A 15,051-nucleotide genomic window follows, 5' to 3' on the forward strand; every position below is an offset into this window, starting at 1 on the left:
ACATAAAGATTTGCGTAGCCTATCACGGCTAAATTTTCCAAAAACACCATGATAGGCTCCGTAAATCCTTACGTAGCCTATCCCGGCTGACTTTGGAAAAATTAAAAGCGTGTACGCAAATGGCGGCGCCCATGGACACCGCCATTTGCATTCCTTATTTGGGCACAAGTAGTCTACGTAAACATTTACGTAGACTATGGTGAAAATAACGGCAACGCAAATAGTGTTGCCCTTATTTTCGCCGTAGTGTACGTAAATCTTTACGTAGACTACACGTGCCCAAATAAGGAACATAAATGGCGGTGCCCATGGGCGCCGCCATTTGCATACGCGCTTCCCCCCCCCAAAGTCAGCTGTAATAGGCTATGTAAGGATTTACGTAGCCTATCACGTGGCTGACTGCAGGGACGCAAATGGCAGCGGCTACGGCCGCTGCCATTTGCGTCCCGCCCGGCCAGGAGGATTTGCGGCTGGAGGGACGGGGCACCTCTCCCCGGCCAGAATTTCAGCCGGAGGGATGGGGCGCCTCCCCCCCGGCCAGAATTTCGGCCAGAGGGATGGGGCGCCTCCCCCCAGCCAGAATTTCGGCGGGGAGGAACAGAGCGCCTCACCCCCACCGCGAAGCAAGCTGCGGGACCAGGTACGTGACTTTCGTCCATCCCTAGTCAGATCACGAACTTCTTATTTAGAATTTAGACTATTTAAATTTAGACAATTTAGAATCAGACTAAAGAGAATAGGGAAGACCCACAGATCAGTTAGATATGAGCTCACTAATATTCCTCATGAATATGCAGTGGAGGTGAAGAATAGATTTAAGGGACTAGATTTAGTAGATAGGGTCCCGGAAGAACTATGGACAGAAGTTCGCAACATTGTTCAGGAGGCAGCAACAAAAAACGTCCCAAAGAAAAAGAAAACCAAGAAGGCAAGATGGCTATCTGCTGAGACACTGGAAGCAGCCCAAGAAAGAAGGAAAGCAAAAGGCAACAGTGATTGGGGGAGATATGCCCAATTAAATGCAAAATTCCAGAGGTTAGCCAGAAGAGATAAGGAATTATTTTTAAACAAGCAATGCGCGGAAGTGGAAGAAGATAATAGAATAGGAAGGACAAGAGACCTCTTCCAGAAAATGAGAAACATCGGAGGTAAATTCCAGGCCAAAATGGGTATGATCAAAAACAAAGATGGCAAGGACCTAACAGAAGCAGAAGAGATCAAGAAAAGGTGGCAAGAATATACAGAAGATCTGTATAGGAAGGATAATAATATCGGGGATAGATTTGACGGTGTGGTCAGTGAGCTAGAGCCAGACATCTTGAAGAGTGAGGTGGAATGGGCCTTAAGAAGTATTGTTAATAACAAGGCAGCAGGAGATGACGGTATCCCAGCTGAACTGTTTAAAATCTTGCAAGATGATGCTGTCAAGGTGATGCATGCCATATGCCAGCAAATTTGGAAAACACAAGAATGGCCATCAGATTGGAAAAAATCAACTTATATCCCCATACCAAAAAAGGGAAGCACCAAAGAATGTTCAAACTATCGAACAGTGGCACTTCTTTCACATGCCAGTAAGGTAATGCTCAAGATCTTACAAGGTAGACTCCAGCAATTCATGGAACGAGAACTGCCAGATGTACAAGCTGGGTTTAGAAAAGGCAGAGGAACTAGAGACCAAATTGCCAATATCTGCTGGATAATGGAGAAAGCCAGGGAGTTTCAGAAAAACATCTATTTCTGTTTTATTGATTATTCTAAAGCCTTTGACTGTGTGGATCATAATAAATTGTGGCAAGTTCTTGGTGGTATGGGGATACCAAGTCATCTTGTCTGCCTCCTGAGGAATCTGTATAACGACCAAGTAGCAACCATAAGAACAGACCATAGAACAACAGACTGGTTTAAGATTGGGAAAGGAGTACAGCAGGGTTGTATACTCTCACCCTACCTATTCAACCTGTACGCAGAACACATCATGTGACATGCTGGGCTTGATGAAGCCAAGGCTGGAGTTAAAATCGCTGGAAGAAACATTAATAATCTCCGATATGCAGATGATACCACTTTGATGGCTGAAAGCGAGGAGGAGCTGAGGAACCTCATGACGAAGGTGAAAGAAGAAAGTGCAAAAGCTGGGTTGCAGTTAAACCTCAAAAAAAGCAAGATTATGGCAACCAGCTTGATTGATAACTGGAAAATAGAGGGAGAAAACGTGGACGCAGTGACAGACTTTGTCTTTCTAGGCGCAAAGATTACTGCAGATGCTGACTGAAGCCAGGAAATCAGAAGACATTTACTTCTTGGGAGGACAGCAATGACAAATCTTGATAAAATAGTGAAGAGCAGAGACATCACACTGACAACAAAGGTCTGCATAGTTCAAGCAATGGTATTCCCCATAGTAACCTATGGCTGCGAGAGCTGGACCATAAGGAAGGCTGAACGAAGGAAGATAGCTTTTGAATGGTAGTGCTAGAGGAAAATTCTGAGAGTGCCTTGGCCTGCAAGAAGATCAAACCAGTCCATACTCCAGGAAATAAAGCCAGACTGCTCACTTGAGGGAATGATATTAAAGGCAAAACTGAAGTACTTTGGCCACATCATGAGAAGACAGGATACCCTGGAGAAGATGCTGTTGCTAGGGAAAGCGGAAGGCAAAAGGAAGAGGGGCCGACCAAGGGCAAGATGGATGGATGATATTCTGGAGGTGACGGACTCGACCTTGGGGGAGCTGGGGGTGGCAACGGCCGACAGGAAGCTCTGGCGTGGGCTGGTCCATGAAGTCACGAAGAGTCGGAAGCGACTGAACGAATAAACAACAAAACGCAGATGGAGCCAATGACAATTAAGTAGCAATGGAGTCACATGCTGTGAATAATGGGCTCACCACCACCAACAGCCTGGCAGCAGCGTTCCAAATCCTCTGTAGTTTCCAAACTGTCTTCAGAAGGCAGCTCCACAAGCAGAGCATTTCAATTAGGGATGTACAAAAGTCACTTACCTTTTCACGGATTCTGTTCATGGTGGGGGAGGAGGCGTTCCGTCCCTCCTGCTGGAATCCTCGATGGGGGGGGGAGGAGATCTGGTCCTCCCCCCCAGAATCCTTGACGGCCGGCTCTGCTCTGTGGCGGCTCCGCGGAGCCGCTGGTCAGGCCCAGGCCAGGGCCATCCGCAGCCGGATTTCCGTCCGCGGAGGGCTCTGGGTAAAAAAAACAAAACAAAAACGCATATGCAAATGGCGGCAGCTACGGCCACCGCCATTTGCGTTGCTTATTTTTCGCCGTCTTAGTCTACATCAATATTTACATAGACTAAGACAAAGAAAAGAAAGGGGAACGCAAATAGCATAGTGGGCGCTATTTGCGTTTCCCTTTCTTTTCTTCGTCTTAGTCTACGTAAATATTGACGTAGACTAAGACGGCAAAAAATAAGGAACGCAAATGGCGGCCGCCATAGCCGTCACCATTTGCGTATGCATTGTTGTTGTTTTTTAAATCCAGACGTGATATGCTACATAAGTCTTTACGTAGCCTACCACATCTATGGTGGGGGGGAAAGATACACAGACTGCAAATGGCGGCGGCGGCAGCCAGTCGGAAGTCTAGCAGCCACCGCCGCTGGAGATGCCGCCATCTGGAACATCCGCCCCAGGTAAGTCTCATCCCGGGGGGGATCTGCGGGGGACGGGGGGGGTGACAGGCCGTTCCATGATGGATTTCGGGGGGCCAAATGCAGTGGCATTCAGCCTCACCGAGATCTATCGCGGAATTCTCTGACATCCCTAATTTCAATAGTGTAATCTGGATGTAACCACAGTTTATGGGATGGTGGCCAATCTGCATTCTCCAGAAAGAGTGCTGCTGGCCCACTAGCTGAAACTCTGGAAATGCATCCCTGTCCATGGCTGCAACTTGCCCTTCCAACAGCATGGCAGGATCCAGAAGTTCTCACAGACTGTGGACCTGACCTTTCCATATGTATATGGTGGAGATGGTTCTGTGTTTGTTTGGGTGTGTGTTCACAAAGACTGTTGGCTGTGTGTGTTTGGGTCACGTAGGGATGTCAGAGAATTTCACCACGAATCTCGGGGAGGCCGAATGCCAGTGCATTCGGCCCCCTGAAATTGGTGGCAAAACGGTCTGCCACCTCCCCCCCCCGGGATGGGACTTATCTTGGGCGAATCCTCCTGGCGGCGTCGGCTCCGGCGGCGGTTCGGCGGCGGTTCGGCGGCGGTTTGGCAGTGGTGGCGGCAGCGGCCGGTCTTCCGACCGGCTGCCAACGCCACCATTTCCAGTAAAACATCAACAACAACAACAAAAGTGATAGGCTACATAAAGATTTACGTAGCCTATCAAGGCTAGATTTTTAAAAAATACCGTGATAGGCTATGTAAATGTTTATGTAGCCTATCATGGCTGAGTAAAAACAAAAAACAAAAAACCGCGCATATGCAAATGTGTTCCTTATTTTGGCACGTCTAGTCTACGTAAACATTTACGTAGACTACGGCGAAAATAAGGGGAACGCAAATAGCGTAGTGTCTACGCTATTTGCGTTCCCCTTATTTTCGCTGTAGTCTATGTAAATGTTTACGTAGACTAGACGTGCCAAAATAAGGAATGCGAATGGCGGCGCCCATGGGTGCCGCCATTTGCGTACGCACGAGTTTCCCCCCCCACTCAGCCATGATAGGCTACATAAACTTTTACGTAGCCTATCACAGCTGACTGCAGGGACGCAAACGGCAGCGGCTACGGCTGCCGCCATTTGCAGCCTGGCCGGCCAGGATTCGGGGATGGAGGGATGGAGCGCCTCCCCCCCGGCCAGAATTTCAGGGGGGAGGGACAAAGCACCTCCCCCCCGGCCAGAATTTCGGGGGGAGGGACAGAGCACCTCCCCCCCACTGCGAATCAAATTTTGTTCAAGGTAAGTGACTTTCGTACATCCCTATTTGGGTGTGCGTTCACAAAGACTGTTGAGACCACTCTTAAAGAAACCCTCCTTGGATCCCCAAGTTCTGAACAACTTTCCCCCAATCTTGAATCTGCCATTTTGTGGCAAGGTGATTGAGCTGGTGGTGGCAATGCAGTTGAAGGCACACTTAGAAGAAGCTGATCATCTAGATCCATTTCAGTCGGGCTTCAGGCCTGGGCATGGGACAGAAACGGCCTTAGTCGCCTTGGTGGATGATGTGAGGAGGGCTCTGGATAGGGGTGAATGCTCCTTCCTTGTTCTCCTCGACCTCTCAGCAGCTTTTGATACCGTTGTCCACGGTATCCTCCTGGACCACCTGGAAAGGTTGGGTATTGGAGATACCGTATTGCGGTGGTTCCGGTCCTTCCTCTCCGACAGGTACCAGAGGGTAGCACTGGGAGAGGAGGTTTCGGACCCATGGCTGCTCACTTGTGGGGTGCCACAGGGTTCCATCCTCTCCCTGATACTATTTAACATCTATTTGAAGCCTCTGGGGGCTATCATCAGGAGGTTTGGGGTGCGGTGTCATCAATATGCAGATGACATGCAGCTCTACCTTTCATTCAAATTCACCAAGGTTGGCCATAGAATCCCTGTCCAAATGTCTGGAGACGGTGAGTGGCTGGATGGGGAGGAATAAGCTGAAGCTGAACCCTGACAAGACTGAGGTACTTTTGGTGGGAGACTAGAGGAGGTTGGGGGATGTGAAGATTTGAATGAGAGGTAGAGTTACGTGTCATCCACATATTGATGACACTGCACCCCAAACCTCCTGGTGTTGAATGGGGTACAGCTACCCTAGAAAGACCAGGTCCGCATCCTGGGGGTCATTTTAGACTCCCAGCTGTCTATGGAGGGTCAGGTGTCAGCTGTGAGCCGGACAGTGCTGTACCAACTCCATCTGATACGGCGGCTGCGTCCCTACCTTCCCGACCATCTGCTCCCATCAGTAGTACATGCCCTGGTCTCCTCTCATTTAGACTACTGTAATGCCCTTTACATGGGGTTACCCTTGAAGACAGTTTGGAAGCTGCAGCTGGTACAGAACACGGCGGCTCGCCTGATTAAAGGCAGCCGCTGGCGAGATCACATCACGCCAGTGCTGAAGGAGTTGCACTGGTTACCAGTAGTTTTCTGGGCCAAATTCAAGTTGTTGGTTTTGAACTTTAAAACTCTATATGGTTCTGGCCCAGCCTATCTTAAGGAGAGCCTCCAGCAACACCAGACAGGCTGCTTAACAAGATCAGCCTTGGATGGCCTTCTCTTTATCCCATCAGCCAGGACAGCTAGGCTGGTGAGGATGAGGGAGAGGGCCTTCTCTGTGGTGGCCCCCACTCTGTGGAACTCCCTCCCTAGGGAACTCTGCCATTCCCCCTCTTTAGTGAGCTTCTGCCACACATTAAAAACGTGATTATTCAGGCAGGCATTTGGGGTGAGTAGGGTATTTTTATGATGTTTTTAATGTAGAATTTTATTGTTTTAACTGTTTTATTGTTATACATAGCCCAGAGTGGCTGGGTGACCAGCCAGATGGGCAATTAATAAATGTAATAAATAAATAAAATAAAATAAAATGTACAGACAGACAGACAGACAGATGATAGATCCTGTCTGTCTGTCTGTCTGTCTGTCTGTCCATCTGTCTGTCCATCTGTCTAAGTGCTGGTTATGTCCTATAAAATCCTATTCAACTCAGGACCAGGCTATCCGAAAGACTGCTTTCTCCCATATAAACTGGCCCAAGAACTTCAGAAGAAACCCTTTTCTTGGTACCAACACCACCAGAGGCATGTTTGGTGGCTGTTGTTCCCAGGCTCTGGAATACCCTGCCAAGGAAGCTTAGGTTGGCCACCTTTCTGTCATCCTTTCACCAGCAGGCAAATGTAATTTTATTCAGGCAGGCCTTTGGCATATAAACTGGTCTGTTTCTGAAGGGGTTTTTAATCAGTTGGGTGCTGTCCATTTCTTTTATTGTTGTGTTTTCCATTGTGTTTTAAATGCATTTGTTTTTATGTTATGTTTTAATTAAGATTTTCTTTTTGGATTTTATTGTTAGCTGCCTTGAGTGCTATTTTTTAAAGCAGAAATGCGGGATATAAATTAATTGAATACATACAAACAAATAGATATCTATGCAAAGTTAGCCATCTTTGACCATAAAAATATACAGAGAACCAACACCATCTGAAAAACCATAATTTGCCACTAAGACAGTACCTAAAACCAGAGTTCGAAGCTGGTTTGGAGACCACATTTGGACCTACTGTGGTTTGGCATTATGCCCCATATTGCAAGCCATGGTTTGCTTTGCCCTCAGGGGCCATTGCTCAGGATCACATCTGGAGATTCTCAGAGAAGATGGGGAAGGGATGGAAACTGAAGAAAAAAACATGGCTGGACCCTATATCTGGAATATAGAACATGGTTAGGAGTCTAAAGGCCAAACTAATTTTTTTTCTAGTTATGCATACTGTAGCTATGCATGATAGAACTACATATTCCTGTGTAAGGTCACATGGCCCTACTTTGAATTGGGACCATGGTGCTCTAGGAGGGGGGAAGTTAAAACTTCCCTCCACCCATTTTCCTTGGAACTCCACACCATCCTGGTATTGAGGGGAGGGGAGGGTAAAAAAAAAAACAGAGAGAGAAAAAGTAAAGGTCTCCATTGAAGTCAATGGAGGATTTTTTTTCTTTTTCTTTTTTGAACCCCCCCTTGCCAGGATTTGGGGGGGGTGGATTTTAGGGAAAAACACATGGGGGAAGATTTAACCCCCACCCATCCCAGAGCACTACAGTTCTGATCCAAATTGGGATCATGCATGCTTACACACCCCTTCATGGATCACTGCCTTGTTGTGGCGAAGGGGCTTGTGTAACTCAGTGAAGCCATAAGCTATGCCATGCAGGGCCACCCAAGATGGACAGGTCATGGCAGAGAGTTCTGACAAAATGTGGTCCACTGGAGAAGGAAATGGCAACCCACTCCAGTATTCTTGCCCAGAAAACCCCATGGAACGTAACACAAGGCTAAAAGACATGACACCGGAAGATGAGCCCCTCAGGTCGGAAGGGGTCCAATATACTACTGGGGAAGAGCAGAGGGTATTTCCAAGTAGCGCCAGAAAGAGTGAAGCGGCTGGGCCAAAGCCGAAAGGACACTCAGATGTGGATGTGTCTGGTGGTGAAAAGAAAATCCGATGCTGTATAGAACAATATTGTTTAGGAACCTGGAATGTCAGATCAATGAATCAAGGTAAGCTGGAGGTGGCCAAACATGAGATGGCAAGATTGAACATCGACATCTTGGGAATCAGCAAACTAAAATGGACAGGCATGGGCGAATTTAATTCAGGTGACCATCATATACTATTGTGGGCAAGAATCCCTTAGAAGAAGTGGAGTAGCACTCATAGTCAACAAAAGGGTGGGAAAAGCAGTACTGGGGTACAATCTTAAAAACGATAGAATGATCTCAGTATGAATCCAAGGCAAACCATTCAACATCACAGTAATTCAAGTCTATGCCCCAACCACTGATGGCGAAGAAGCTGAGGTTGATTGGTTCTATGAAGACCTACAACACCTTCTAGAACTAACACCAAAAAAAAGATGTCCTCTTCATCATAGGGGATTGGAATGCTAAAGTAGGAAGTCAAGAAATCACCGGGATAACAGGCAAGCATGGCCTTGGTGTACAAAATGAAGCAGGACAAAGGCTAATAGAGTTTTGCCAAGAGAACACGCTGATCATAGCAAACACTCTTTTCCAACAGCACAAGAGACGACTCTACACATGGACATCACCAGATGGTCAATATCGAAATCAGATTGATTATGTCCTTTGCAGCCAAAGATGGAGAAGCTCTATACAGTCAGTCAAAACAAGACCTGGAGCTGACTGTGGCTCAGATCATGAGCTTCTTGTTGCAAAATTTCGGCTTAAATTGAAGAACGTCGGGAAAACCACTAAAGCATTCAGGTATGACCTAAATCATATCCCTTATGAATACACAGTGGAGGTGAGGAATAGATTTCAGGGATTAGACCTGATAGACAGAGTGCCTGAGGAACTATGGACGGAGGTCCGTAACATTGTTGAGGAGGCAGCAACGAAATCCATCCCAAAGAAAAAGAAATGCAAGAAAGCCAAGTGGCTGTCTGATGAGGCTTTACAAGTAGCTGAGGAAAGAAGGGAAGGGAAAAGGAAGGGAGAAAGGGGAAGATATATCCAACTGAATGCAGAGTTCCAGAGAATAGCAAGGAGAGACAAGAAGGCCTTCTTAAATGAACAATGCAAAGAAATTGAGGAAAACAACAGAAATTCTCTGACATCCCTACAACTAACCTGCCCCAAAGACTGTGTACAAGGCAGAGGTAGGGTCTGATTCCCAACACACTAAACTCCTTTGAACCCAATTTTTAGTGCCAACAGAACCCTGTTTCACAGAAAGCAAACTTGTCTTCTTCCCCCAACCCATCCCTTCTGCCAGCCAACTCATTCCCCTCTATCTCTTTTTCTTATTCACTCCAGCTCACCACCCATATACACATTCTCTGTCTCTCATTCTCAAACACACATGCCTCCATCTATCCATCCTCCATCCAGGAACACACGCACATGCACACACCCCATGAATCCATCATGAATGCATACATTCATACACAGACATCCCTCCCTTCCCCTCTTCACTGCAAGCACACAAAAAGCCATACGCATTCCTTTCAGGATCCCTTCCTGCATCTGCCTGCCATCTATATTTCCAAAGAATGTCTCTGAGCCCCACATGTGGTCCAGAGGCATTCATGGGAAATGAAGGCGACAGACAGCAGATGGAGTCTGTCACTTTGCTTTGAGGTGATCCCAGCTACCGGTAAGAAAATCTGTTAATTAAAAAAAAAAAAAAAACAGTGGCAGAGGTAGGGTGCCTCAGCAGGTGACAAGAAAGGTGTCTGGGAGCACCCTGGTGCCTGTGGGCATGTTGCCAAACCACAGGTTAGATTGCTTTAAAAGAGGATTAGACAAATTGATGGAAGATGAGTCTATCAATGGCTATTAGCCATGATGGCTATATGCAACCTCTATGAACAGAGGCAGTATGACACTGAATGGTAGTTGCTGCTGAATGGTAGTTGCTAGTGAGTATCAGTTAGGGAGGGCTGTTGCCATCAAGCCCTGACTGTGGGCTTCCCAAAAGCATCTGGTTGGCCACTATGGCAAGCAGGATGCTGGACTAGATCAGCCTTTCCCAACCTGGTGCCCTCCCACACCGATGACAGCCATACTGGCTGGAAAAGATGGAAGGTGCAGTCCAACACATCTGAGGGCACCAGGTTCATGAAAGCTGGACTGGATGGAACTTTAGCCAGGTCTAGAAGGGTTCTTCTTAGGTTCTTAGGCTCATAACCATGGTGTAGGTCTTATTTTCATTCTCTTCTGTTTTCAGACCTTGGTAAATCATCGTCATTATTTATGAAAATTCCTAAACTAAGTGCTGTACAAAATAACAGAACACTATTTGCATTCCCCTTATTTTCGCTGTACTCTACGTAAATGTTTACGTAGACTAGATGTGCCAAAATAAGGAATGCAAATGGCGGCGCCCATGGGTGCCGCCATTTGCGTACGCGCGGTGGTTTTGTTTTTTCCACTCAGTCGTGATAGGCTACGTAAAGATTTATGTAGCCTATCACGGTGTTTTTTTAAAAATCTAGCCATGATAGGCTACATAAATCTTTACGTAGCCTATCAAGTTTTTTTTTTAACTTGGAAATGGTGGCGGCGGCAGCCGGTCGGAAGACCGGCCGCTGCAGCCGCCGCCGCCACCGAACCAACACCGAACCGCTGCTGGAGCCGCCGCCGCCAGGGACATTCGCACAAGGTAAGTCCCGTCCCGGGGGGAGCGGGGGGCAGACCATTTCTCCACCAATTTGGGGGGGGCGAATGTGCTGGCATTCAGCCTCCCCGAGATTCGTGGAGAAATTCTCTGACATCCCTAATCATGAGGCAATTCCTCCCATGGGCTTTTTCAGTTCAGAAAGTGCAGGTGGCCTGGGAGGTTGCAGATCAATTGAAAGATGTGTAACAGAGGGAGAAAACACACACAGCACCCTCGGCCACCTCACAGTGATTAGGCGAGCCCAAAAATACCACCAAAAGACATTCAAAATTCTTGCTCAAAAAACTGGAAGCCCCAGCACAGTTGATGCTGTTGCCACCTACAGAAGCAGTGCAATAAACCAAAAGCCCTGAGGGAAAAAGAAAGAACTTGTGCTATAACCCCTGCCAATAGTGGGCCCTATCAGTGAGTAACAGCTGAAGAATATCTCCTTCCCTAGGAGAAATTTGGTGAAATGGTTGCCCCAATTACTCTGCCCACAAATAGGCTGGAGAATTTTGAAAGGCTTTTTGTGCACAGCTTTAGTTCTAAATGAATGAATGAATGAATGAATGAATGAATGACTGATTCCCATACCTTTCCTGAAGTCTTCACACCTTTCCACAAGCTGAAGAAAAGAACTATCACCACCACCAAAAGACACAGCACAAGCTGCCATCGGGGCATGCCAACATCTTGAATCCCACGGCTTTGGTGAAGCTGCAAAACTCGCCGTCTAACCAAACAAAAGCGCAATAGAGTTAGATCATTTTGTGTGGAGAAGCACATGATCGTCTGCCTCCCTGCCCCCAGTCCAAAGTGGCAAATTCAAGAGGAATATGAGAAATTCATTTCTGTTCATTTTTTATCAGGATTTATCCGGTTCACACCTTCGGATTGAACATGGACTTGGACAAAATCTGTGGTCAAAGTCCCCTTCTGAGCTTGCAATGTCCTTCGTGGACCAAACAAACTAAGTGTGTTTGATAGCATGCATACATCTGAAAAAGTGAGCATGAAAAAATGCATACTTTTGAAGAACTGTGCACAAATACACGTTAATCAATGAGAGAAGAATGCTTACATTTCAAAGATGTGCACAACTGATGCAGGCATTTGGAAAACTGCACACGAGAATATGCATGGTTTTCCATGCAACGAGAAAAAAAAGCAAAGCTTGCAAACTGATATGGACTCAAGTTGGAATGAGCTTTAGATGGAATTCGGAGATCTTCTGCAAATTCATGTTTTGCTGATTTTCACATCCCTAGCAAAATCTAATTTCACCAAGGAATGAGATGTTTGGCTAGGCCAGGCCTTGAGAAGGAGTCATCATTTAGGAGCCTGAGAAACAGAAGGTAAAACAGGAAGTAACATACAGGTCCATTGGCTTCAGGGCTAACCACCAGGTTTCCTACATGGGGAAACCCCCTGGCGTATTTCCCCATTGCTTTTAACCAGGAACAGCCAGAAGGTAAAAACTATGGATCACTGGTGGGTCATTGGTCAGCTTCTGACAGCCCACATAGTGGTTTCTAGTTGCTGGGATTCATTAAAAGAATACCAGATAAGGGGAGCTTGATCTGTTCCACCACCAAGACATTTCTTATGTACATGAGCAAGAGCATACACCAAGGAGGTTTGCTTAATACATATGTATGCCTTAAATCTGGAGTCCCCACCAATGTTCCTACAGGCACCACTCTTGGTGCCTTCTAGGTTCTCTGCACCTCCCAATTTTTATTTGATTGAGATTTTCAAAACAAAACAAAACATCTTTTTAACTGAGAGGCTGGTATGCTACAAAGCAAAGTGCTCCCCCCCCCCACAACACCATCTTTATTTAGGTTTGAAAGAGTGTTTTTGTGTTTTGGAGCTCAGGCCCCACCTATTTTACTTAGGTTCTTGTTGGGAAAGTTACTTTTCTATTAGTCTCACTAGCTTGTCTTCTGGGAGATGAGTTTTTTGTGACTGGCCACACACCCATCATGGCAGCTATTTTCTAAATGGGCAAGCCCCATCCTCCATGGCAGCCATTCTGTGTGCGTGCTCACATCACTCTCTCAGGATTTCAAATGTGCCCACTGACCCCCCAAAAGGGGATCCCTGTCTTACATTTTAAGAGAACACAAACATATACTCTTGCTTTGTAAACTGAGAACTTCAGCTGTGGAGCTCCAGGGGGGCAACTAAATGTCTGCTCTGGTTCCCCCATTACACAATATTTTATGGGTCTGGGAGCTGCCATTTTAATTTCCCACAATGCTTCTGAGTGATGCTATGTTGGGGGGCATAGTGATCTGAGTGAGAGTGCATGGGGATCCTTTTTTCAAAAAGTAAACAGATCATGCAAGACCACAGTCAGTCCAACCCTGCTATAAAATATTTGCAGGTTTGAAGAAGAGCTGGTCAAGGGTCATGTTTAAAAACAGAGGCTCTGAAATGTTCTAACTTACAGCTCAAGCACAACCTGATCTTAGCCATGAGTATCCTAGTCTATTTCTGATCTGTGTTAGTTTCACATGTGTCCATTTATAAGTTCATTCTATCCTGTTTCTGCATCAGTTTGCTTTTAAAAATGCACAAAAGTATGCACTTAAACTGAACACATTTCTCTAAAATATGCATTTTTGTACATCTTGTCCGTAAGATACACATTTTGTATGCATTTTTGAGCTGAGAACTGCATTGCAAATATTCAGAGAAGTGCATAAGCCAAAGAATAACTGTAATCTGATCTTTGTATTATCCTGGACTTAGCTTAAAAGTCTTCCAGCATCCCTAGATACTACATCTCATCATAAGCTTCCGCCAGGTCTACCTTACAGTATTGTTGCAAGGGGTGCTGAAATGATGTTGCTGAGAGCTCTATAAGCAATATGCATGTTACTAGGGATACAAACACAATGTAAGAAAGAGGCAAACCCCTTAGATCCCCTTCCATTGTGTCCATTTCTCTTTGGTGTGCTATGTCGAAAGCACACTCTTTATGGCACCGTTAAAAAGGATATGAAACCTAAACAGGAAACAGAATTTAAAAGAACATGGTGTGCCTTAATGGGATGTGCTTGCTTTGTTTTTCAATCTTGGCCTTTAAGATGGAGCCAGTAAAAACAAACCTAAACACCCTTCTCCTAAACTCATGACGTAGATGTCAAAGCCCCATTGATTCCAGCCATCCACATAATAAGGTAAAGCCTTGGGATGAAAACATTGCAGGGTAACACCGTCACCCTATAAGAAACTACAGGTTCAAATGCCATAAGGGACAAATTGTATGTTACATGGGGGATCCATTATATTGGGAATGGTAAGCAACCATATTTAATTTAAGAGCCTTTAAGCAATCTCAGCCTATTATTTGAAGAGTGACATTTTATTGACTTTTGTAAATAATTTCTATGAATGAACACCTTATTCTTTTGATCATTTTGAAAGGTTGTCTCTAGTGGTGGTGTCAATCCAATGCCTATGCTGTAGGAATTAGGCTACTGAGTTGCTTTTAGGTAGAGAGTCCAGTCTCAGCACTTAAAAGGTTTTATAGCTGAGGCAGCATTCCCTAGTCTTACTGACAACTTTATTGAAAACTGTGGCAGTGAGTTCTATAGACCCAAGCCTCAAAGTTCTTTCTAAAAAATAAATAAATAATAGGTGCTGTTCTGTTGCACCTGGAGGCAGTGGCAGAATAGCCTGCAGGTGGGTTTTAGATCATAACTACATTAATTGACTGCTATAGCATCTAGCCAGAACAAGCCCAGAACCACAGGACTCTATAGAACAAAACCAAACCGCCAAGAATGCACATTTTCTTCCATTTTATGATATTATGACTCCACTCACATGTTGGGAAACTGGGCATGACTTGGAGTATCCCAAAATGTCTATGAGTTAAAGATACACTAAATCAATAATTTGAATAAAAAATGGAAAAAAAATAACTATGCTGGGAATATTACAGAGAGATGTTAAGAAAACATCTGCCACCCCCATGGCATCATTATTTCTAAGATTGTTACATCTCTAGTCTTTTTATAGAAGTCTTCTTATTGCCTCAGTTTTAGAAATCATTTGGTGAAGGGTAAAGGCTAGGTAACAATATATAAACACCTTGTCTTAAATATCTTTCTCATCATTGTAAAAAAAAATATTTCATAATAGAAAGCTGTTCAATTTTTCAAATTTGTGGGAAAAAAGT

The 15,051-nt window shown here is 45.4% G+C and overlaps 1 protein-coding gene across 1 annotated transcript in view; it reads right to left on the reverse strand.

Moving 5' to 3' along the window:
- SLC6A2 (solute carrier family 6 member 2) overlaps positions 1-15,051 on the reverse strand; it is a 103,735-nt gene that overhangs the window by 42,690 nt on the left and 45,994 nt on the right. The window contains exon 4 of the mRNA XM_084812872.1: positions 11,454-11,592. Within this exon, the coding sequence (XP_084668998.1) occupies positions 11,454-11,592 (139 nt within the window). The remainder of the gene's footprint in view (positions 1-11,453; positions 11,593-15,051) is intronic.

The sequence above is a fragment of the Heloderma suspectum genome, chromosome 8 (genome assembly GCF_057233095.1).
Source record: "Heloderma suspectum isolate Gila_16-S chromosome 8, 16-S_ref, whole genome shotgun sequence".
Taxonomy (NCBI): Eukaryota; Metazoa; Chordata; class Lepidosauria; order Squamata; family Helodermatidae; genus Heloderma; species Heloderma suspectum.